General features: G+C 47.1%; 1 protein-coding gene across 1 annotated transcript in view; it reads right to left on the bottom strand.

The window, feature by feature from the left end:
* GAB2 (GRB2 associated binding protein 2) overlaps window positions 1–24,127 on the bottom strand; it is a 229,890-nt gene that overhangs the window by 62,696 nt on the left and 143,067 nt on the right. Inside the window, exon 2 of the mRNA XM_063951316.1 lies at window positions 10,654–10,954. Coding sequence (XP_063807386.1) covers window positions 10,654–10,954 — 301 coding nt within the window. The remainder of the gene's footprint in view (window positions 1–10,653; window positions 10,955–24,127) is intronic.

Here is a 24,127-nt window from a genome sequence, read left to right as displayed (position 1 = left end):
TGCAGCGGATAGATATGATTATATGAATAAAAGCTAAGATCATATTGTTAGAACAATGGATGCTCAAGACAACCTTTTACTAAGTTTTCAGGGCTGAACCTGATTAGCATATACAAAGAGAATGGTGACTCAATACAAAGGAGAAAGAAAGACCCCTCCCCCAGGTACTGGTCAAACAGGAAGGTAGTGGTCAGGTGTGGCCTCAGAGAACAGATGTAATGTAGCTACACTCACAGACACACACACAGCTACCTGGCACCAAGCAGCATGGCAGCTAAATCCCCAGGACATCTTCCAAACTAAAGGCTAAGTATTGAACCTCACATGGCTAGATAAGGAAACAGACAGATTGCTTTCTGGTTTAAATAGGATATTGTAACTTGGTTGTGTGATTGTTGGGTGTTTGTGGATACTCTGTGAAGTCTGTGATAAATTGGAATAGTATACAATCTGTAGCACAGTATTTGTGGTATTTGTTTGCCTATGGAGATTTAAAATAGATTGTGCTGGTTAGTTATAATATATATCCTGTTAATCATAAATACCACCATGCAGTTACGTTTGTGTTAATTACATTGTGATCTGGTCTTGTGATGAATATGCTCTGGTTATTGAGATACTGAAGTTGTTTGGGATGTGAAATTATGAGATGGTTCTAGGAAGTTGGATTACATTGTGAAAGGTGTTTTAGATGGTTTGGAATTGTAAAATCAGAACATATGCATTGTTTTGAGGCTTGGACATTTTGGAAGAAAATGGAGTCTTGTGTTTTCTGCTATGTGATTGTGGTTTAGAATAAAGTGCCATGTGTTTGGACCTGCAAATCTAAAATGGCTGCTGCTGGATGTCTTCCCCTCCCCCTTTCAGCCATGTGGTGTGGTCTTTGGAATCAAGTGGAGGTTTCTCAAAATGGAGTCTAGCTTCCATCCCATGCTGTATTCAGCATTGACTAACTGCGCAGCGATTGTCTCTCACATGTGTAGTTTTATCTGCAACCATGTTGTCTCTTATTTAATGTTATCATGAGCCATTTCTCTCTATTTCTCTCTTCTTCTCTTCCCCTTCCATTTTCCCATAAATAGTAATTGTATTGTATTTCTAGTGTAGCTATTTTGGTTAGGAAGTCTTTGTTATATTGTAGTGTATCATTTGTACTGTTATCCCCTTTTTACCAGTATATTAGATATAATACAGATAATAGGCTTTGGACCCTAAACCAGTATCTGTGTATTTCCTATAGTGTTAAGTGTTCACTTGAGCGTCGGTGACGCTCAAGCAGCTTTGTAATTAGTCAGGTTACACAAGGTTGCACTTACACCCTGTACTCACATTAAGGTATTCTGTGTATTTCATTGGTATAAGGTTTAGACATAAAGGTATAGCGTTGTGAGCGTCTGCGCTGCTGGTGATCTCCTCGTGGTCTCGAGCGTCTGCTACGCCATAGCGAATCATTACGTTAGTCAACAGCCAATAGCGTGCCTGCCTGTGATCTCTGGGCCGTGAGCGAACGTGACGCTTGAGCGTCTCGCCTACGGCTGAGCGATCGTTACGCAACTAGTGTACCCTTACGGTACTTCTTAAGTAAACAGCGTACAGTGTTCTTAGACCTCATAAAGGGTTGTTTATACGACAAAAGTATTTAGCATTGTCAACATGTGGACATTATACACAGGTGCAGCAGTATATACATGTGGGCATTATACACAGGTGCAGCAGTATATACATGTGGGCATTATACACAGGTGCAACAGTATATACATGTGGGCATTATACACAGGTGCAGCAGTATATACATGTGGGCATTATACACAGGTGCAGCAGTATATACATGTGGGCATTATGCACAGGTGCAGCAGTATATACATGTGGGCATTATACACAGATGCAGCAGTATATAAATGTGGGCATTATACACAGATGCAGCAGTATATACATGTGGGCATTATACACAGGTGCAGCAGTATATACATGTGGGCATTATACACATATATATATATTGCTGGATATTTGGTGAGTTTTGATCAGAGATGTATGGAAAAGGTAGGCGGGAGGGGAGGGGGGGACGGGGGGGACTGCCTCACCTGTCATAGACTTTTCGCTTCAGAGATTTGAATATGACTAGAATAACAGAGATGATCTAGCACAGAAGTACCACAAGGAACTCACAGAGACAGCATAGGGCAGGGGTACCACAAAGACCTAATAGAGACAATATAGGACAGGAGTACAGCAATTACCTCACAGAGACAACATAGGTGAGATGACATAGGCCACAAATACCACAAGGACCTAGCAGAGATGACATAGGCCAGAAGTAAAACAAGGACCTAGCAGAGATGACATAGGCCAGAAGTAAAACAAGGACCTAGCAGAGATGACATAGGCCAGAAGTAAAACAAGGACCTAGCAGAGATGACATAGGCCAGAAGTAAAACAAGGACCTAGCAGAGATGACATAGGCCAGAAGTAAAACAAGGACCTAGCAGAGATGACATAGGCCAGAAGTACCACAAGGACCTAGCAGAGATGACATAGGCCAGAAGTACCACAAGGACCTAGCAGAGATGACATAGGCCAGAAGTAAAGCAAGGACCTAGCAGAGATGACATAGGCCAGAAGTAAAACAAGGACCTAGCAGAGATGACATAGGCCAGAAGTAAAACAAGGACCTAGCAGAGATGACATAGGCCAGAAGTACCACAAGGACCTAGCAGAGATGACATAGGCCAGAAGTACCACAAGGAGCTAGCAGAGATGACATAGGCCAGAAGTACCACAAGGACCTAGCAGAGATGACATAGGCCAGAAGTACCACAAGGAGCTAACAGAGACAACATGGGGCAGGACTACCGCAAGGACCTAACAGTGAATACACAGTGTGGCAGTACCGCAAGGACCTCACAGAGACAACATAGGGCAGGAGTACCACAAGGATCCAATAGAGACAATATAGGGCAGGAGTACAGCAAGGACCTAGCAGAGATGACATAGGCCAGAAATACCACAAGGAGCGAACAGAGACAACATAGGGGAGGAGTACCACAAGGACCTAACAGAGACAACATAGGGGAGGAGTACAGCAAGGACCTCAAAGAGACAACACAGGGCAGGAGTACAGCAATGACCTTACAGAGACAACACAGGGCAGGGGTACCGCAATGATCTGAGATGACATAAGCCAGAAGTACCATAAGGACCTAACAGAGACAACATAAGGCAGGAGTACCACAAGGACCTAACAGACAACATGGGGCAGGAGTACCGCAAGGACATCACAGAGACAACATAGGGCAGGAGTATGGCAAGGACATCACAGAGACAACATAGGGTAGGAGTACCACAAGGACTTAACAGAGACAACATAAGGCAGGAGTACCACAAGGACCTAACAGAGACAACATAGGACAGGAGTACCACAAGGACCCAATAGAGACAACATAGGGCAGGAGTACCGCAAGGACCCAATAGAGACAACATAGGGCAGGAGTACCACAAGGACTTAACAGAGACAACATAGGGCAGGACTACCACAAGGTTTTTTTTCGTTTCTATTTACCTGAAAATGTATCTTAGTCGCAGAGCGATGCGTCAAGGAAGCACCAGGAGAATGTGTCTGACTCTCTGAATCTGCATACAAAGTGCTATGGTGCAATGGTGGTGGCTCATTTCCATGCCAAGTTCCGCTGAGCTCCATATACAGACCCAGTCACACAAAGATATACAAGTGTCACGTATCAAATCAATCAGCATGGTCTCCTGGTGCTCCAAATTGCATCACGTTGTGAATATGATGATTTTAAGCAAATAAAGACGCCTGACTCTAGCAGAGTTGAAAGGGACTCGGCAGCTCACTCCCACCAGGCATCTCGCGATGTGTGGCGTATTGAGGATAGATGTATGAGGACACATCTGTGGGCCAGATGTATTAAGCCATAACGCACCAGCCAATCAGCTTCTGTCATTTTTCAAACCTGTAATGATTGGCTGGTGCGTTATCACATTCCACTTATCACTGCTTTATCACTTCTCCAGGCTTAATACATCTGCCCTGTGTGAGGAGTACCACCATGGGGGTAAAGGGAAACTAGAGAGAGGGACATCTAACTAGGGAACTATAAAGGAGGTAGCCAAAAACATCTGACAAACCCTAGGGAGCAGATATGACTCTTGCAACATCGTCAGACGCCATTTAGTGTCCACTGGTGCGCAAAACACTTGAATTCCCCCCATAGAGGTCAGGAGTAGCCTGAGCCTTTTATTATATAGGATATGCCCCGTGAGAGTCACCACAAAGCAGGGAGCACAAACACTGTCCAACATAATTAAATGTTCATACATTATCACTGCACTGCATTGTGGGATATTTTAGTGCTAAACACACGATAATATCAATAACCCATAAGTGCAGAATTTTTTATTTAACTCCCCTAAGTGCAGAAATTGTGTATAAACCATCACCTACTGTGCGGTACACAAGACGGGGTGAAATGATGATTATACGGTATGTAACATTCAGCAGAGATGTCAGCGTTATGTCCTCGCAGCTAACGGGAACCGCTGACCTGTATATTAATTGCAACAAGCTGTGAAAAGCGAACTCCTCTCAGAGTGATAGAATGAGCCCAATATTGTGTGTTATTAAGTACAAGTGACAGCCGCTTGCACTCAGAGCCTATCATTACATGACTGCGACACTTCAATGTGGCGTAGTCGGCGAGACAGAGGCACTTACTGCTTACCTCGCAGCACCTCACTTATCTAAAAATAAACAGCATAAGGCTGAAAATCAAACAGAAAGATCCCCTCTATGTAACAGACGGGCTCTGATTTCTATTTGGGTGCCAAAATAAATCTGTGGACTGTGGAAAAAAAAAAGATTTTAAACCTACCGGTAAATCTTTTTCTCGTAGTCCGTAGAGGATGCTGGGGACTCCGTAAGGACCATGGGGATAGACGGGCTCCGCAGGAGACATGGGCACTTTAAGAAAGACTTTAGGTCTGGGTGTGCACTGGCTCCTCCCTCTATGCCCCTCCTCTAGACCTCAGTTAGAGAAACTGTGCCCAGAGGAGATGGACAGTACGAGGAAAGGATTTTTGTTAATCCAAGGGCAAGATTCATACCAGCCACACCAATCACACCGTATAACTTGTGTATCAAGTAAATAGTTAACAGTATGAAAAAATAACGTAGCATCAGTCCAACCTGATGGAACTATAACATAACCCTTATGTAAGCAAAACTATATACAAGTCTCGCAGAAGTAGGCCGCACTTGGGACGGGCGCCCAGCATCCTCTACGGACTACGAGAAAAATATTTACCGGTAGGTTTAAAATCTTATTTTCTCTAACGTCCTAGAGGATGCTGGGGACTCCGAAAGGACCATGGGGATTATACCAAAGCTCCCAAACGGGCGGGAGAGTGCGGATGACTCTGCAGCACCGATTGAGCAAACAGGAGGTCCTCCTCAGCCAGGGTATCAAACTTATAGAACTTTGCAAAGGTGTTTGACCCCGACAAAGTAGCAGCTCGGCACAGCTGTAGTGCCGAGACCCCTCGGGCAGCCGCCCAAGACGAGCCCACCTTCCTAGTGGAATGGGCCTTAACCGATTTCGGTAACGGCAATCCTGCCGTAGAATGCACCTGCTGAATCGTGTTACAGATCCAGCGAGCAAGTCTGCTTTGAAGCAGGGCCGCCAACCTTGTTGGCTGCATACAGGACAAACAGTGCTTCTGTTTTTCTGATCCTAGCCGTTCTGGCCACGTAAATTTTCAAAGCCCTGACCACATCCAGGGACTCGGAATCCTCCAAGTCACGTGTAGCCACAGGCACGACAATAGGTTGGTTCATATGAAATGATGAGACCACCTAAGGTAGGAATTGAGGACGGGTCCGCAATTCCGCTCTATCCATATGGAAAACCAGATAGGGGCTTTTATGTGATAAAGCCGCCAATTCCGAAACTCGCCTAGCCGAAGCCAAGGCTAACAACATGACCACCTTCCAAGTGAGATATTTCAACTCCACTGTTTTAAGTGGTTCAAACCAATGTGACTTAAGAAAACTTAACACCACGTTAAGGTCCCAAGGCGCCACCGGAGGTACAAAAGGAGGCTGAATATGCAGTACTCCCTTCACAAAAGTATGTACTTCAGGTAAAGAGGCCAATTCCTTTTGAAAGAAAATGGATAAGGCCGAAATCTGAACTTTAATGGAGCCTAATTTTAGGCCCAAATTCACTCCAGTTTGTAGGAAGTGAAGAAAACGGCCTAGATGGAATTCTTCCGTAGGAGCATTCCTGGCCTCACACCAAGAAACATATTTACGCCATATTCGGTGATAATGTTTAGATGTCACGTCCTTCCTAGCCTTTATCAGCGTAGGAATGACCTCATCCGGAATTCCTTTTTCCGCTAGGATCCGGCGTTCAACTGGAACAGACATGGCCCCTGTTGTAACAGGTCCTGCCGTAGAGGAAGAGGCCACGGATCTTCTGTGAGCATTTCCAGCAGATCCGGATACCAGGTCCTTCTTGGCCAATCTGGAACAATGAGAATTGTTCTCACTCCTCTTTTTCTTATTATTCTCAATACCTTGGGTATGAGAGGAAGAGGAGGAAACACATAAACCGACAGGAACACCCACGGGGTCACCAGGGCGTCTACTGCTACCGCCTGAGGATCTTTTGATCTGGCACAATACCTCTGTAGCTTTTTGTTGAGACGGGATGCCATCATGTCTATCTGGGGCAGTCCCCACTGACTTGCAATCTGTGCGAAGACTTCCCGATGAAGTCCCCACTCCCCTGGATGCAGGTCGTGTCTGCTGAGGAAGTCTGCTTCCCAGTTGTCCACTCCCGGAATTAACACAGCTGACAGTGCGCTTACATGATTTTCGCCCAGTGAAGAATCTTGGTGGCTTCCGCCATTGCCACCCTGCTCCTTGTGCCACCTTGGTGGTTTACATGAGCCACTGCGGTGATGTTGTCTGACTGGATCAGAACTGGTTGGTCGCGAAGTAAGTTCTCCGCCTGACGTAGGGCGTTGTATATGGCCCTCAGTTCCAGGATGTTGATGTGAAGACAAGTCTCTTGACTTGTCCAGAGTCCTTGGAAGTTTCTTCCCCTTGTGACTGCTCCCCACCCTCTGAGGCTCACATCCGTGGTCACCAGGATCCAATCCTGAATGCCGAACCTGCGTCCTTGCATGGAACCTGCCGAATGGAATGGCCTCGTATGTTGCCACCATTTTTCCCAGGACTTGAGTGCAATGATGCACAGACACTTGTTTTGGCTTCAATAGGTTCTTGACTAGAATCATGAGTTCCTGAGCCTTTTTTATCGGGAGAAAAACCTTTTTCTGGTCTGTGTCCAGAATCATGCCCAAGAAGCTAAGACGAGTCGTAGGAACCAGCTGCGACTTCGGGATATTGAGAATCCAGCCGTGTTGCTGTAACACCTTCACTGAAAGTGACACACTGTTCAGTAACTTCTCTCGTGATCTCGCTTTTATGAGATCGTCCAAGTACGGGATAATTGTGACACCCTGCTTGCGCAGGAGCACCATCATTTCCGCCATTACCTTTGTGAAAATCCTCGGGGCCGTGGAAAGCCCAAACGGCAACGTCTGAAATTGGTAATGACAATCCTGTACCGCAAATCTCAGGTACACCTGATGAGGTGGATATATGGGAACATGAAGGTATGCATCCTTTATGTCCACGGATACCATAAAATCCCCCCCTTCCAGGCTGGCGATGACCGATCTGAGCGATTCCATTTTGAACTTGAAGCGTTTTAAGTATAGGTTCAGGGATTTTAAATTCAATATGGGTCTGTCCGAACCGTCCGGTTTCGGAACTACAAACAGGGTGGAGTAGTATCCCTTCCCTCTCTGAAGTAGGGGAACTTCGACCACCACTTGTTGAAGACACAATTTGTGAATAGCATTTAACACTATCTCCCTTTCTAGGGGAGAAGTCGGTAGAGCCGATTTGAAAAACCGGCAAGGAGGCACCTCTTCGAATTCCAGCTTGTATCCCTGAGAAACAATTTCTATTGCCCAGGGATCCACCTGTGAGTGAACCCAGATGTGGCTGAAATGTCGAAGACGTACCCCCACTGGGGCGGACTCCCCCAGCGGAGCCCAAGAGTCATGCGGTGGATTTTGCAGAGGCAGGGGAGGATTTCTGTTCCTGGGAACTAGCTGTGCTGTGCAGCTTTTTACCTCTGGCAAGAAAGGATGATCCACGCACTCTTTTGCTTTTATTTGAACGAAAGGACTGCATTTGATAATGTGGCGCTTTCTTAGGATGTGAGGGAACATAAGGCAAAAAATTCGATTTACCTGCCGTAGCTGTGGAGACCAGGTCCGAGAGACCTTCCCCAAACAATTCCTCCCCCTTGTAAGGTAAAACCTCCATATGTCTTTTTGAGTCGGCATCACCTGTCCACTGCCGGGTCCAGAGGACTCGTCTAGCAGAGATTGACATAGCGTTTATTCTGGAACCCAGTAAACTAATGTCTCTTTGAGCATCCCTCATATATAAGACAGCATCCGTTATATGGCCTAGGGTCAATAAAATGGTATCCGTATCTAGGGTTTCAATCTCCGCCGATAAGGAATCTGTCCATGCTGCAACCGCGCTACAAACCCAGGCCGACGCAATTGCCGGTCTGAGTAATGTACCAGAATGTGTGTAAATGGATTTCAAGGTAATCTCCTGCTTGCGGTCTGCAGGATCCTTGAGGGTAGCCGTATCTTGTGATGGCAGCGCTATCTTTTTTGACAAGCGTGTCAACGCTTTGTCCACCTTAGGGGATGATTCCCACCGTACCCTGTCCGTTGGCGGGAAAGGATACGCCATAAGAATCCTTTTGGGAATCAAGCTTTTTCACATAATTCGTTCAACTCATGTGAGGAGGGAAAAGTTACCTCGGGCTTTTTTCCCTTATACATGTGTACCCTCGTGTCAGGGACAGGGGGTTCCTCTGTGATATGCAACACTTCTTTTATTGCAATAATCATATATCGAATACCTTTAGCCACTTTCGGCTGTAACTTTACATCATCGTAGTCGACACTGGAGTCCGAATCCGTGTCGGTATCAGTGTCTGCTAATTGGGATAGTGGGCGCTTCTGAAACCCTGAAGGTTCCGGCGACATAGGGACAGACACTGGTTCACTCCCTGACTGTTCCTTAGCCTCAGCTTTGTCTAATCTCTTGTGCAATAAGTTCACACTAGCACTTAAAACATTCCACATATCCACCCAGTCAGGTGTCGGCACCGCCGACGGAGACCTCACATTCATACGCTCCCCCTCATCTCTAGGTGAGCCTTCTACCTCAGACATGTCGACACACGCGTACCGACACACCACACACACAGGGAACCGCTTATCTGAAGACAGTTTCCCCACAGGCCCTTTGGAGAGACAGAGAGAGTATGCCAGCACACACCCCAGCGCTGTATGACCCAGGACAAAAACACAATAAAATTATGTTTACCCAGATAGCGCTGTTTACATATACAATATGCGCCAATTATGTGCCCCCCCTCCTCTTTAAAACCCTCTGTCTACCGTGGTATAAGCAGGGGAGAGTCCGGGGAGCTTCCTCTCAGCGGTGCTGTGGAGAAAAAATGGCGCTGTGAGTGCTGAGGGAGAAGCCCCGCCCCCTCGGCGGCGGGCTTCTGTCCCGCTGAAATCTAAAAATTTGGCGGGGGCTCTTATATATGTACAGTGCCCAGCTGTACATAAACTTATTATTGCCAAAAGAGGTCTATATGCTGCCCAGGGCGCCCCCCCTGCGCCCTGCACCCTTACAGTGACTGCCGTGTGTGAGGTGTATGGGAGCAATGGTGCACAGCTGCAGTGCTGTGCGTTACCTCAGTGAAGATCATGAAGTCTTCTGCCGCCTCTGAAGTCTTCTTTTCTTCTCATACTCACCCGGCTTCTATCTTCCGGCTCTGCGAGGGGGACGGCGGCGCGGCTCTGGTACGGACGGCGAGAGTGAGACCTGCGTACCAATCCCTCTGGAGCTAATGGTGTCCAGTAGCCTAAGAAGCAGAGCCTTGAAACTCACAGAAGTAGGTCTGCTTCTCTCCCCTCAGTCCCTCGATGCAGGGAGTCTGTTGCCAGCAGGCTCCCTGAAAATAAAAAACCTAACAAATATACTTTCTGTCAGGAAGCTCAGGAGAGCTCCCTGAAGTGCACCCATCTCCTCTGGGCACAGTATCAAACTGAGGTCTAGAGGAGGGGCATAGAGGGAGGAGCCAGTGCACACCCAGACCTAAAGTCTTTCTTAAAGTGCCCATGTCTCCTGCAGAGCCCGTCTATCCCCATGGTCCTTACGGAGTCCCCAGCATCCTCTAGGACGTTAGAGAAACACTGGTGAATCGCACAACAGAATCAGAAAATGTACTGTACTGGGCCACAAGTATAATATTTTTGAAGAAAAGAAAAAAAACACACTAACAGGACCTTATTGCAGACTGAACTAAATACATTTCTGTATCTTCTCAGCACAGGGATCAGTTTGAAAGTTTTGGTAGAAGTAATTAGGTTTGAGTCGGATCTGCGGAGGTCAATGTGTGCCCCCATGGGGGTCACACTAAAGGCAAGGGTCATACATTTATAATTGTGACAACATACCTGATCCCTCTTCCGATTGGTTAAAGCCACAGATCTGACATATGCTCCGGACCCACTTGTTCATTTCTTCTTCCGTTTCAGCCACCAGGTAGAAGGTCCGGTCGCTGGTCTTTATGTCGAAGACGTAGCTGTCCTGCAGTTCCTTCTTGTTGAAGGTCAACCCGGAGTCCACCTGTTCACAGCAGCTGAGGTTGATGACCCGGATGGGCTTCTTGGAGTGGTCATTCTTGTAATATTCCAGAACGTCGGGGTCCCCACTCATGCGCCCACTTCTCAGGATAAACCAGCGCTTCTTCCATGCCTGAGGAAAGAGAGAGACATTGATCAGTGATACGGTGGACCTCGGTAGGGACTATGACTGATGATCCCATTGCAGGATGAGTACAGTGATCTCTTCTGGTTATATAAACGTTTGTCTGTTGAGCAACACCTGAGAAACCTCATCCCCTAAATGTTTGGAAAGCTGGATCCTCACCTACGACAATCACTCGTTCTGTAACTAAATCTGTAAGTTTCTAGCCATCAGTCAGTGAATTGGTGACCAGGACTATCTCACATCAGCGTATATGATCAACAGGAGGTTTACATGACTGATATACAACCAATCCAGCTGAGGGTACTTGGCTCTTCATGGAGCCCTGTTATTGGTGGTCTGCACCTACATAAGCACAGGCAGCTGTATATTCAGACCATTCTCTATTGTTAGTCACCTGCCCTGACCTCTGGATTGAAGCTTGATCATTCTCTATTGTAAGCCACCCGCCCTGATCTCTGCTTGGACGCTACGTTTTAAGTCAGCGGCCTTGACTTATATCTTGTGTATGTGTTACGTACACCTGGACCAGTATCTTCTCATCCTTGTGTATCCCATAATTCCTGCAACACTCAGGCCTATACTACCATGTGCACAAAATATACCGGTGAGAGAAGGAAGATATTAGAGAAAGAGGGCTGTTAAAAATGAAGACAATGACTAGCCTTGTCCCAGAGGTTCGTCCTAGCAGTCCAGTGAACAAGTTCCGATTTTGCAGGAATATTATCCCAGTATTCGTTGCACACATTTGTGTCACTTCACACAAGTAACGTTCAACACGTAGAACGGGTTCACTTTTTACGCCACACGCTTTCTGACACCATTAATGTCACAACATGACGGTCCAATGGGGCTAATTCCAAGTTGATCGCAGCAGGAATTCTGTTAGCAACTGGGCAAAACCATGTGCACTGCAGGGGGGACAGATGTAACATGTGCAGAGAGAGATAGATTTGAGTGTGGTGAGTTCAATCTGCAATCTAATCTGCAGTGTAAAAATAAAGCAGCCAGTATTTACCCTGCACAGAAACAAAATGACCCACCCAAATCTAACTCTCTCTGCACATGTTATATCTGCCCCCCCCTGCAGTGCACATGGTTTTGCCCAACTGCTAAAAAATTTCCTGCTGCGATCAACTTGGAATTACCCCCACTGTACGAATATGTACAACGTGCATAATACAGAATGCTTATATCAGCACTTCCAGACCCGTTCCCCCTCCAGCACAGCCAGGCTCTTCCCTTCCCATCTCCTTCCCTCTCACATTATACTGTTTTCTCCAGCTTGCATTGGTATACATGTACCAATGAAATGTGCTGGTGACGGGATGCAGTCAATGTACCTCCGGTCGAAATCCCGACAGCAATTGACCGACAGTCAAAATCCCGACATTTAAAATATCAACATTTAAATACCGACAAGGTCAAAATGCCGACATGAGTTTTTCATTGAAACCAACTTGTTCATACTTTACCATCCCAGTGGACCTGGAGGGGGAATATACATGTCGGTATTTTAAATGTCGGTATTTTGTCCATGTCGGGATTTTGACCGTCGATCAATCGCTGTCGGGATTTCGACCGTCGGGATTTTGATTGGAGGTATTTCATACTGATCCCCTGGTGACAGATTGTTTTACTCTCAGACCTCAGTCACAATAAAAATAACAAACGGGAAAAAAAATAAAGGCTTCCTAATGGGTTCTGTTACCCAGAGGGGCAGTTCTGGTTCTGTCATCCTTGGGCTGCTGCTGAAGGTGTTTTAGCCACCAGATAGAGATCCCTGGCTGAAGAGCACGGAATATAGAATGAAATACCACAGCTTTCCTCATAATTGCGGCACTGCAGAGGCTTCAACAGGCTCAGGGGAACAAATTTGGTAGAATTTCTGTGGAAATTGATGTTTTTAGCGCTAGTGGGGCTTCTCCTCATTTTTCCAGATACCCCAAATAGGTGATTGGATTGCTGGTGTCACGGTAACCTAGCGGAATAGAGAACCCAAACCTAGGCCTTCAGTTCCACTACACAAATGACAACAGTCTTGCACATCTACACAGGGCCACAAGTGGCAAATTAACCCTTACTTAGCTGCCCAAGCAATATTTTTATCATCCTTATTGTTGGTCCCTATGTGTGATAAGCAGGAACATTGTTTTATTAAAAACTAATAAGCATAAGGAGGATAATATGGACAGATGTTATCGTGGTCATCCGATTGCCATTATATAGAAAATGGTGTCCTTGTAGAAGCGATACATGAGGTGAGGTACACTTACCTCAGGTCTTAAGAACCTAATGAGCCTTCTAAATGGCTGAGTGTTTGGGAGCTTCGTCCTTTATATTCCCCTTTTATGTGGGCAGGCATTTTGTTGTCTGGCCCAACATTTATTAGACTTTAGCAATTCACTAGGATCTAGTGATAGCACTGAGGCACGAGGCATCTACATCTCTGAGGTAGAGATGTTTACTCTAGTTGGCCTAGTTGGACACACTGCTGCTATCTGGATACTGAACATTCAGAATGCACCTAAACCCTATTAGCAACAGGTTAAACTATTAATATAGATCCCAGAATTCCCACTGAGCAAATATTTATCACTTTCTGTTGGTATGGGTAATTGGGGTGGTGGCACCAGTCTGGCGACAGAAGGCCAAACAATAGACACCTGCTTGTGGGGAGGATGGGTACTGAGCAACACTTGCAATCAATCAATACATTTACCTACAGTACAAAAGTGTAATTTTTACTCCTCAGTAAGGGACAAAATATATGTAAAAATAAAATTAATAAATCTGCCACTACTAAATGACACACAACAGTCACATCAGATAGGGGTTTTGTATCTGAGTAGGGTTATGACCCCCTTCTCTCCCCCCCCCCCCCCCCGCACCCCCTCCCGCTATATCCAGTCCCTGGACCCTTTTCCATATCTCCCAACATTGGAGTTTAAATTGGGATCTGGCCACGCCCTGTCTTATATAGGGGTGTGACCATGTCATGTTAGTGCTTGTCTAGCACTACCCATGAGCCAGCCAGCCCTCCCCTAGGGACACCCCTGCACCGTTCCCAGCACGTGTTCACCCCTGGTATGGCATTGAGATAGTAGGATAATGTTACAGACCTCCCGACAGTTCCAGAAACAGGACTGTCCTGTCTAAATCATGGCTGGTTGAGGGTTACCCCTGCTCACCCGGATTCTACTACTACATTTTCCCAAACTATACTTGCTGACATTGTATGCCTCCCCTCTGGGAGATCCCTGGAGGGTAGATCTAATTAGGATTTCCAGGCGGTGCCATCATCCGGTGATTTGCCCTATAGCCCAATTGAGGGAATCCTCAAAAAACGCTTCATCAAGCCACCAGACATCCCTTTTCCAATGGGAGGTTTGTCTACTTTCCCGATTCAGGAGAACTCACAGAAATTTGGGAGCCTCCCGTTCATTCCGGGAGAGTAGGCAAACATGAAATAAAGCGTAGTCATTGCAGTATATCGCAATATATTCGTATATTCAATTACACTCAATCCCAGCAGAGCAAGGCAACCACTAGCTGTCCAGCGGTTACCCAAACAAGGTAGCAGAGTCGCTGTAGGCTACTACAGTGCCACAATCACACAAATGGCTGTGCCACGCCCCAGCACCACCCACTTCTACACCCTCTTACCCCCCCAGGATGTTCCTGAAAGTATGACAAAATGGCTGCCTGCACTCTAGTTATCTGGATGCAAAACCATATAAACCAGTGGACTATAGTTTTTTTCTAGATCGTTTATTGAAATACAGTATTTGCCTTTTTTGAAATGCGGACCACTGCTAAGGTTGCCACCTCATTCCTTTAATTCTGGACACATTAATTACACAGGTTCTGTGGCTGGCTGACTTCAAGACTCCATTTCACCAGGTTTTAATCAGCCACAGAACCTGTGTAATTAATAGTTGTCCAGAATTAAAAGGGATGAGGTGGCAACCCTAACCACTGCTGTACAACTGTTTATGGACATTTGTATAAAGGCGTATAAAGTATGTAATTGGTTCCCAGTCCGTCGTTGCATGTAAATATTGATACAGGCCACAGTATGGCAGCCCGCTCTGTGTCAGGTGGAAAGTTACTGGCTGTCGCATATAAACGGCCATCTTGTTCCAGTAACAATATATTTCTCCAGCCTGTATGTAAACATATAAAACATTATTCAGCTTCCTAATGCATCAGTTGCATCGCACACATCTTAGATTGTGAGCTTATTTGGACAGGGCCGGCTTTCATTCCTATTTCACGTTATTGTCCGTAATTTATTTGTATCACTTCTTTCCACGGCGCTGCGCATTTATGAATATTTGCGTACTCTTCCGGAATTTCCAGAGACTCACAAATTTCATGGAGCCTTCTCCATACACCCCCCCCACACACCCCACCTGCAAGTCTTACCTGTGCACCTAATGCGCCAACATTACAATATGCCTGGCACCAAGCGTGGCTGTAACAGAGCATGGAGCCGAGTAGTAAATAGAACGCTGCAGGATTCTGACTTGCTAGTTATTGGCAGAATCTCTCTGAGGGGCAGCTGTACTTGGAGAGTGATAAAGTGGAGAGAGACTAAGGGGAACATTTACTAAGCAGTGATAAGAGTGGAGAAGTGAGCCAGTGGAGAAATTTCCCCATCAACCAATCAGCAGCTCTGTATCATTTTATAGCATGCAAATTAAAGATGTTACTTCAGTGCTGATTGGTTGCCATGGGCAACTTCTCCACTGGCTCACTTCTCCACTCTTATCACTGCTTAGTAAATGTACCCCAAAGTACAAGCCAATCAGCTCCTGCCATGTTAAATGCTGCGTTTGAAAAATGTCAGGAGCTGATTGGCTGGTACTTTATCAGTCATAGAAGCACCGATATGTAGATTACCGTGATCCATGCTGAAACAAACAAATATAATATCTCACAAACCAATAAATGTGTAAGGATCTAAACAGGAAAAATTAAAATCAGAGTCACAATGGAAATGACATGAATGAAAATCAAGCCCATGTCTTCATTAATTAGGATCCCTTTGTAAGCAGTCTGCCATTTACAGTGACGGCTTCCAGCCTGACAAAACAGGGATATGGCTCTCATTAACCAGCTTGTTCTCCCAGCACCCAATCACGAGAAACACAATAACCGCCACAGCCATGTGTGTTACTGGAGTGTCCCGAGATGACACAAGGAATGCATTTCTCTCCCGGATTTACCTCAGTTGCCGTCTTCCTGGCATGGAACGGTTACCATGGCGACTGCCACAGCAGGTACCTATCTGCCGTCTCACCACATCTTATTTATTACCAGTTATTTATATAGCGCACATATATTCCGCAGCGCTGTACAGAGAATATTTGCCCATTCACATCAGTCCCTGCCCCAGTGGAGCTTACAATCTATATTCCCTACCACATGTACACACAGACACATTCATGCTAGGGTTAATTTTGTTGAGAGCCAATTACCCTACCAGTATATTTTTGGATTGTGGGAGGAAACCGGAGTACTCGGAGGAAACCCACGCAAGTACGGGGAGAATATACAAACTCCACACAGTTAGGGCCATGGTGGGAATCGAACCCATGACTTCAGTGCTGTGAGGCAGTAGTGCTATCCCTTACACCATCCGTACTGCCCTTAAATAGACAATATTTGTTTTTAACCCAACTGGAACAAGACAACCGTCCATCATTTCAGGGACCATTGTAGGTTTTAAAGATTTGTTCCAGGTCATTTTATAGTCCTGCAAATGTCACTATGGTTTTTATAGCGCTGCAAGGTTCACTAATACCGTAGAGCGCCGGACATGTATACCTGCACTGGTTCAGCAGCAAAGTGTCACCGACGCCCACTCAGCTAACACCGTGCTGAGATGGCGGCAGCTGTGGCAAAAAAGTTATGCTTGTTAAATGGAGTCGAGCTACCGGCTCCTTAGAGGTCTAAAAAGAGAGGAACCAGAGGAGAAGTCCGTGGTTTACCTGTTGTGAGAAGTTGAGAATTTCTACAGAGAAAGTGCTGATCTCAGGTTTATAAAGAGACATCCGAATCACAAATACTCAAGACATTTCATGCAGCCTTATGAAATCACTAGGCACTTGTGACACCAGTAAGTAGGAGAACAGAGAGGGAGGTTGGGTGCTGATAACACAGGCCCTAGATGTTTCTGAGGGGCCCGGTGAGGGGACTTGGTGTGCACCACCATCTCGCATCAGTGTACTGAGTGGTCACAGGGATTGGCCACACCTGCTCTCAAGCACCGGGGCCTTGCCACCGAGATAAAATGCACAAACATAAATTCAGCGCACAAAATGGCTGCTTTCACAGGTTGTGGGGGACAGGTACCATTCTAAGGGGTTAGGACAACAGTAACATTTTCTGTGCCAACAAATACTGTAAAAAAAAAAAAAAAAAATCTGTCTCAAAAATTCCACAGTCCAATCTATCTCCACCAGGGGGGCTACAATGAGCAGTTTCCCAGGTCACTCTGCAGACGGCCCTGATATCTGGAAAGTTAAGGGGGGTACACACTGAGCGATAATCTAAGCAATCTGACTAGATTGCTTAGATTTTCAGCAACATCGCTCCGTGTGTAGCCCTAACAGCGATAGCGATGCGCAGCCCCGCGCATCGCTATCGCTGCTGCTAGATTGGCCTGCATGCAGGCAAATCTAGCGGGTCGCTCACTTCACCCACTGGGTGAAGTGAGCGGCCCCCCCGTCTCCCCCCGCACGCTCAGCACAGATCGCGCTGTGCTGAGCGCCGGGAGAGATGTGTGCTGAGCGGTTCGCTCAGCACACATCTCTCCAGCATCGGGCCGTGAGTACTGGCCTTTAAAACAACAGAGACAAGCGAGATAGGGAACTATTGTTGTATAACAAGAGCTGACATCCTTCATTCCAAAGAGAAGTTTATGGAAACAATGATAAAAAAAAAAAAAAAGTCTCCTCTTGTGGGAGTCGCAAAACAATGAGGAAAATACCCAAAGCTGCTGCCCTGAGGTTTTCATCCTCTGATGTGACATCATCTAGGAAGGATAGTAGCTGTCATCACCAGTGTGTGTCTATTCCCTTCTCTTCCTGATAATGGTGCTTTAGTGAGGGACCCCAGCCATTTGCTGTATTTAGTAGGGTCCATTGGCGTATCTATAATGGGTGCAGTGTGTGCGAGGCACATGGGCCCCCCAGGCCCACCCCACCCCGCACACACTTACCTCTCTGGAGTCCCCCGTCGGAGCCATCCCTTTTCAGCAGCGTAATAGAGTTCGAACACTAGGGGGAACAACCTCTCTTGCGCCTGCTGAAAACTCCGGAAAGATGGCATGCCGGCCATTTTTCCGGAGTTTCGCGCATGCGCATTAGCAAAATCTTTGGGAAAATGGCCGCCGCGCCGTGTTCCCGGAGATTTGCGCATGCGCAATAGAGTCTGTTCTCAGACTCTATTGCCGCTGCGGAGAAGGATGGCACCGCCGGCGGACTCCGGAGAGGTAAGTATTAAAACACCTGTGCATCAGTCAGAGAGGAGGGGGCCCCTGAAGCAGAAGGCTGCACACGGGCCTCCTCCTCTATTAAAACGCCCTTGGTAGGGTCACAGTATTTGCAGTAAGTCATACTGGCTGACTTAGGGTCCTGGAGGGGAGATCCAAGTGCCAAGTGCGGTTGACTTTGCAATGCAATGTTTTCCACTATGGCCACACCCCCTGGGGTATAATGCTTTAAACTGCGGCCTCACGCCATACGGGCTGGGCTTTGATGAGACAATCTCTAGCAGTGTCGGACTGGGGCATGGAGGGCCCGCAGTGGTAGAGGCCCATGTTTAAGGGTGTGGCCAGCTGCCACATTAGTTTGCCTAACCATTAGAGATGGCATGGTCTGGGCCCCTTGATAAATATATATAGTAAATACTGCTAGTGCATGTATGATAATGTAGCAGATTAATATCAGCAATGCAGAAAATACACCATAGTCCTGTGCAGTATAATGTATAATTAGTGCACACTCCCTAGAAAAGGAGACGGGAGCCCCAGGCATTGGGGTCCATCGGAGTTCCCCTGTCCCCCGGGTGTGCCAGTCCAACCCTGATCTCTAGTGAATTCCTAGTGGTGGATCTGAGAGGGTGCCCTGCTCTCCTGAGAGTCTCCCGGACAATAAGGGCTTTAAGCCAGGTGCTCTGCTCTGTAAGGACAGAGTCGCCATGCTCACTTTTAGCTGGTATTTCTTTCTAACACCCGCGTGTATAAGCCGCCATAGCTAATAATGCAATCGGATGTATGTTGTATATACGGACTCTGCCTCCCGATGCAGTTGACAACACAGTTTTCCAGCATCAGTATGGTAGAAGCTGAACGTGACTGCTATGTGCTGTCGGAGAACCTGTTAATTGCACTATAAACACCAGTCTGTGGATTGTGGTTGCTTCCATTCCCCGTTTCCTACATTGATGCACAAAGAAGGCAGGGCCCAATGGCACGACTTGAATCAGCCAAACCAAATCCACTTTGCAAGACCAAGACAGAAGAGCCGGGGTGGTGGCAAACTTCTCCAGGAGGTCTGGCGTTGAAGAGATAACCGGACTTTGCAGAGCGTACTGTAGGTACGTATGGGTGCAGTTGGTGCCAACGTATTTCTTGTGACGTTCTTAAGAAGCCTCACATCAATGTGTAATTGGGGACCCAGCTTCATGCGCTATATCTTCCTACACTCTTTAATCGCACTCTCCGCTCATTTACCCAATCACCCCAATGGGCACATCACGGACAGCGCAGTATGTGGCCAAATAGGACAGGGGGCATAACGGTACTACCCTTAGTGGTCAATTCAAGTAGGAGAGACGCCATCATGCCGGCAACAGTGTCGGACTGGGGCATGAAAGCCCACTGGGGAATGCAGTGACAGGGGCCCATACTTAGGAGAGGGGCCCATACTTAGGGGTGTGGCCAGCCTCCAGAGGGGGTGTGGCCAGCCTCCACAGAGGTTTGGCTAACCATTCGATTGTGCATGTCCTAGAACGCACTGTAGAAAATACAACAAAGTCCTGCGCAGTCCCTAGAATGCTAACAATGGCACTCTACAGCGCCCCCAAGCAAACCTGTACATGGCCCCTACATTGTGTATCTATTTGCAGACCCATAGTGATGCCTATTAAAATGCAGGAATTGAGGCTACTGTGTGTACGGGGTTTGCGCGCACTACACACCGCCCGCCCATTACGCTGCAAAGAGCCATTCAGCATTGCTCCTAACTGAATCCATGTTTTAAAGGCGCCTATTTAGGAGCATGGACCCGAGCGTGGTGAAGAGGCTGAATTTTTTAGTTTTTTTATTCATTGCCACTATTCATTCAGTGATGACGGCACTCACTGATAATCAGCTGCCGCGGAACAGGAAGAGTAACATCTGTAGATGTTCTTGAAGTTGTGATACTTTGTTAAATGGGCTTCCTCATGCATGGGAAAGCCAGCGATTCTTACCCCCGCAGGGTTATCGCCTCAGATAACTTTGTACAAATGTAACATGCCAGCCGGAGAGCACGCACTTCCTGCAACACTCTGTACTGCTGCTGCTGCTGCTGCTGCTGGGAGCATTCGCATGATCTGACTGACAACTGGTTGTTACAGCCCAAGAACTGAAGAAGGAGAACAAAATGTTGCTTATTATACCCTAATCAAACATAGCTTACAAATGAGAAACCCACTGTACTTAATATAACCAATTTCATATTATTTGTGAAGCGGTGGTCTGATGAAGGACACCACATATCAATGAAGAGGGTTTTTTTATTTTTACTAAGCACTCACCATTTAATCACACACTAACCTGCTACACAGACTGTGTGACTGCACGGCACTCACTCTGACATCACCATGCATTCACACACTAACCTGCTACACAGACTGTGTGACTGCACGGCACTCACTCTGACATCACCATGCATTCACACACTAACCTGCTACACAGACTGTGTGACTGCACGGCACTCACTCTGACATCACCATGCATTCACACACTAACCTGCTACACAGACTGTGTGACTGCACGGCACTCACTCTGACATCACCATGCATTCACACACTAACCTGCTACACAGACTATGTGACTGCACGGCACTCACTCTGACATCACCATGCATTCACACACTAACCTGCTACACAGACTGTGTGACTGCACAGCACTCACTCGGACATCACCATGCATTCACACACTAACCTGCTACACAGACTGTGTGACTGCACTGAGCTCACTCTGTGACATCACCATCCAATCACACACTAACCTGCTACATACTGTAGACTGTGTGACTGCACATCACTCACTCTGACATCACCATGCATTCACACACTAACCTGCTACACAGACTGTGTGACTGCACGGCACTCACTCTGACATCACCATGCATTCACACACTAACCTGCTACACAGACTGTGTGACTGCACGGCACTCACTATGACATCATCGTACAATCACACACTAACCTGCTACACAGACTGTGTGACTGCACAGCACTCACTATGACATCATCGTACAATCACACACTATTACCTATTTTAGACTAAAATATTGCAAGTCACAGTCGGGAGCCTGACACGGGTGCTACCCAGCTGTGACCCGCGTCAGCCGCCGCGCACACCGCATTACCAACCCGGCTTATTGCCGGGTTGGTGACATCGCCGATGACACGGCGGGGGCGGTGCTTAATCTCCAAGACTAGACCGCATAGAATACTGGTAAAAACAGTGGCCGCGGCGCCCCGTGCGATTGCACGGTGCGCCCGGCCCAAGAAGCGTCCCTGTATCACTGTATAATCACAAAGTAACCTGATGCATAGAGGGTGAGCACAGTGTGCATTCACCAAATCTGCCATTAGATTCATCCAGAATTAAATCACTTTTGTCTGGTGTCCTGGCCTGAAGGGCCACTGTAACCTCCTATTATCCTTCCTCCCTGATTACTTCCTCTAAGATTTGCCCTGTGCTACCACTGGAACTCTCTCCCTCTCCCTATCAGACTAGCTTCCTCTCTAAAACTTCCAACCGGCGCTCAAGACCCACTTTGTCATCAAAGCCTTCCAGCTCTCATCCTAACCCACGGCTCCATGCTCACTGTCTCTCCCCTCTATGACACGCAACCCTTCCTGACTTTTAGAATGTAAGTTCTCACGAGCAGGGCCCTCTCCCCGTGTGCTTTTCCTTCCCTTACTTATACCATATACTGCAGACAGAAATACAAGGCACATTCTGTTACAGTACTGGCAGTCTGATTGATCCTGGAGCTCCTGGGCATTCACTATCCCATCGCCGGTCACTGAGCAATCTGCGCCAGGGAATGATCGGTCAAAGAAAATCAATTCTCTGCCATAACTATAATGCCAGGGGCTGCAGGCAGCCTGTGATTAATGGGGCCTTCGCCCATTTATTATACTGGATGTGAAGAGATGAGATATGTCATCAGAAAAACTGTGCTTGGATTAAAAGCAGAAATTCTCACAACTTGATGTAGTAGAACCCAATTACTGGCCCCATAGAAGCATGACATTTCTTGCCATCCATTGCCAGATGATTGGATACCTGGGATGTAGCCAAATATATGGAAGGGGTCAGTGGTGTAGCTACCACCCCCGCAGTCACTGCAGAGGTTTGGAGGCGCAGGGCTGCGGGGTTCCGCCGTTAACTCAGGCAGATTGACATGCAGTCAATCTGCTAAATGTCCCTCCCAAAATGGCCACCGCCATGGAGGAGACAGATGCTAGAGGTCATACTTGACCTCTAGCATCCGACAGAGCCGGGAAGTGTTGTGAAACAGGAGCGCATAGCACCGGGTAGCGCTGGCAGCCACGTCAGCCTTACAACCTTGGCAACGAGCATTACACACCCATTGCATGAAACCCCTGGTGACAAGCATTACCCCCTGGCAACAAGCATTACACAAACAGTGCATGAAACCCCTGGCAACAAGCATCACCCCTGGCAACGAGCATGTTACCCAGCGCATGACATCCCTGGCAACGAGCACGACACCCAGCGCATGAAACCCCTGACAACAAGCATTACCACCTGGCAATGAGCATGACGCCCAGAGAATGAAAACCCCTGGCAATAAGGATGGAACCAAGATCATGAAACTCCCGTCAACGAGCAGGTAGTTTAAAATAAGAATTTACTTACCGATAATTCTATTTCTCGGAGTCCGTAGTGGATGCTGGGGTTCCTGAAAGGACCATGGGGAACAGCGGCTCCGCAGGAGACAGGGCACAAAAGTAAAGCTTTTCCGATCAGGTGGTGTGCACTGGCTCCTCCCCCCATGACCCTCCTCCAGACTCCAGTTAGGTACTGTGCCCGGACGAGCGTACACAATAAGGGAGGAATTTTGAATCCCGGGTAAGACTCATACCAGCCACACCAATCACACCGTACAACTTGTGATCTAAACCCAGTTAACAGTATGATAACAAAAGGAGCCTCTGAAAGACGGCTTCCTACAACAATAACCCGATTTTTGTAACAATAACTATGTACAAGTATTGCAGAATAATCCGCACTTGGGATGGGCGCCCAGCATCCACTACGGACTCCGAGAAATAGAATTATCGGTAAGTAAATTCTTATTTTCTCTATCGTCCTAGTGGATGCTGGGGTTCCTGAAAGGACCATGGGGATTATACCAAAGCTCCCAAACGGGCGGGAGAGTGCGGATGACTCTGCAGCACCGAATGAGAGAACTCCAGGTCCTCTTTTTGCCAGGGTATCAAATTTGTAGAATTTTACAAACGTGTTCTCCCCCGACCACGTAGCTGCTCGGCAGAGTTGTAATGCCGAGACCCCTCGGGCAGCCGCCCAAGATGAGCCCACCTTCCTTGTGGAATGGGCATTTACATATTTTTTGCTGTGGCAAGCCTGCCACAGAATGTGCAAGCTGAATTGTACTACAAATCCAACGAGCAATAGTCTGCTTAGAAGCAGGAGCACCCAGCTTGTTGGGTGCATACAGGATAAACAGCAAGTCAGATTTCCTGACTCCAGCCGACCTGGAAACTATATTTTCAGGGCCCTGACAACATCCAGCAACTTGGAGTCCTCCAAGTCCCTAGTAGCCGCAGGTACCACAATAAGCTGGTTCAGGTGAAACGCTGACACCACCTTAGGGAGAAACT

This window comes from Pseudophryne corroboree, chromosome 2 (genome assembly GCF_028390025.1).
Source record: "Pseudophryne corroboree isolate aPseCor3 chromosome 2, aPseCor3.hap2, whole genome shotgun sequence".
Taxonomy (NCBI): domain Eukaryota; kingdom Metazoa; phylum Chordata; class Amphibia; order Anura; family Myobatrachidae; genus Pseudophryne; species Pseudophryne corroboree.
This window is presented reverse-complemented; position numbering and strand designations above follow the sequence as displayed.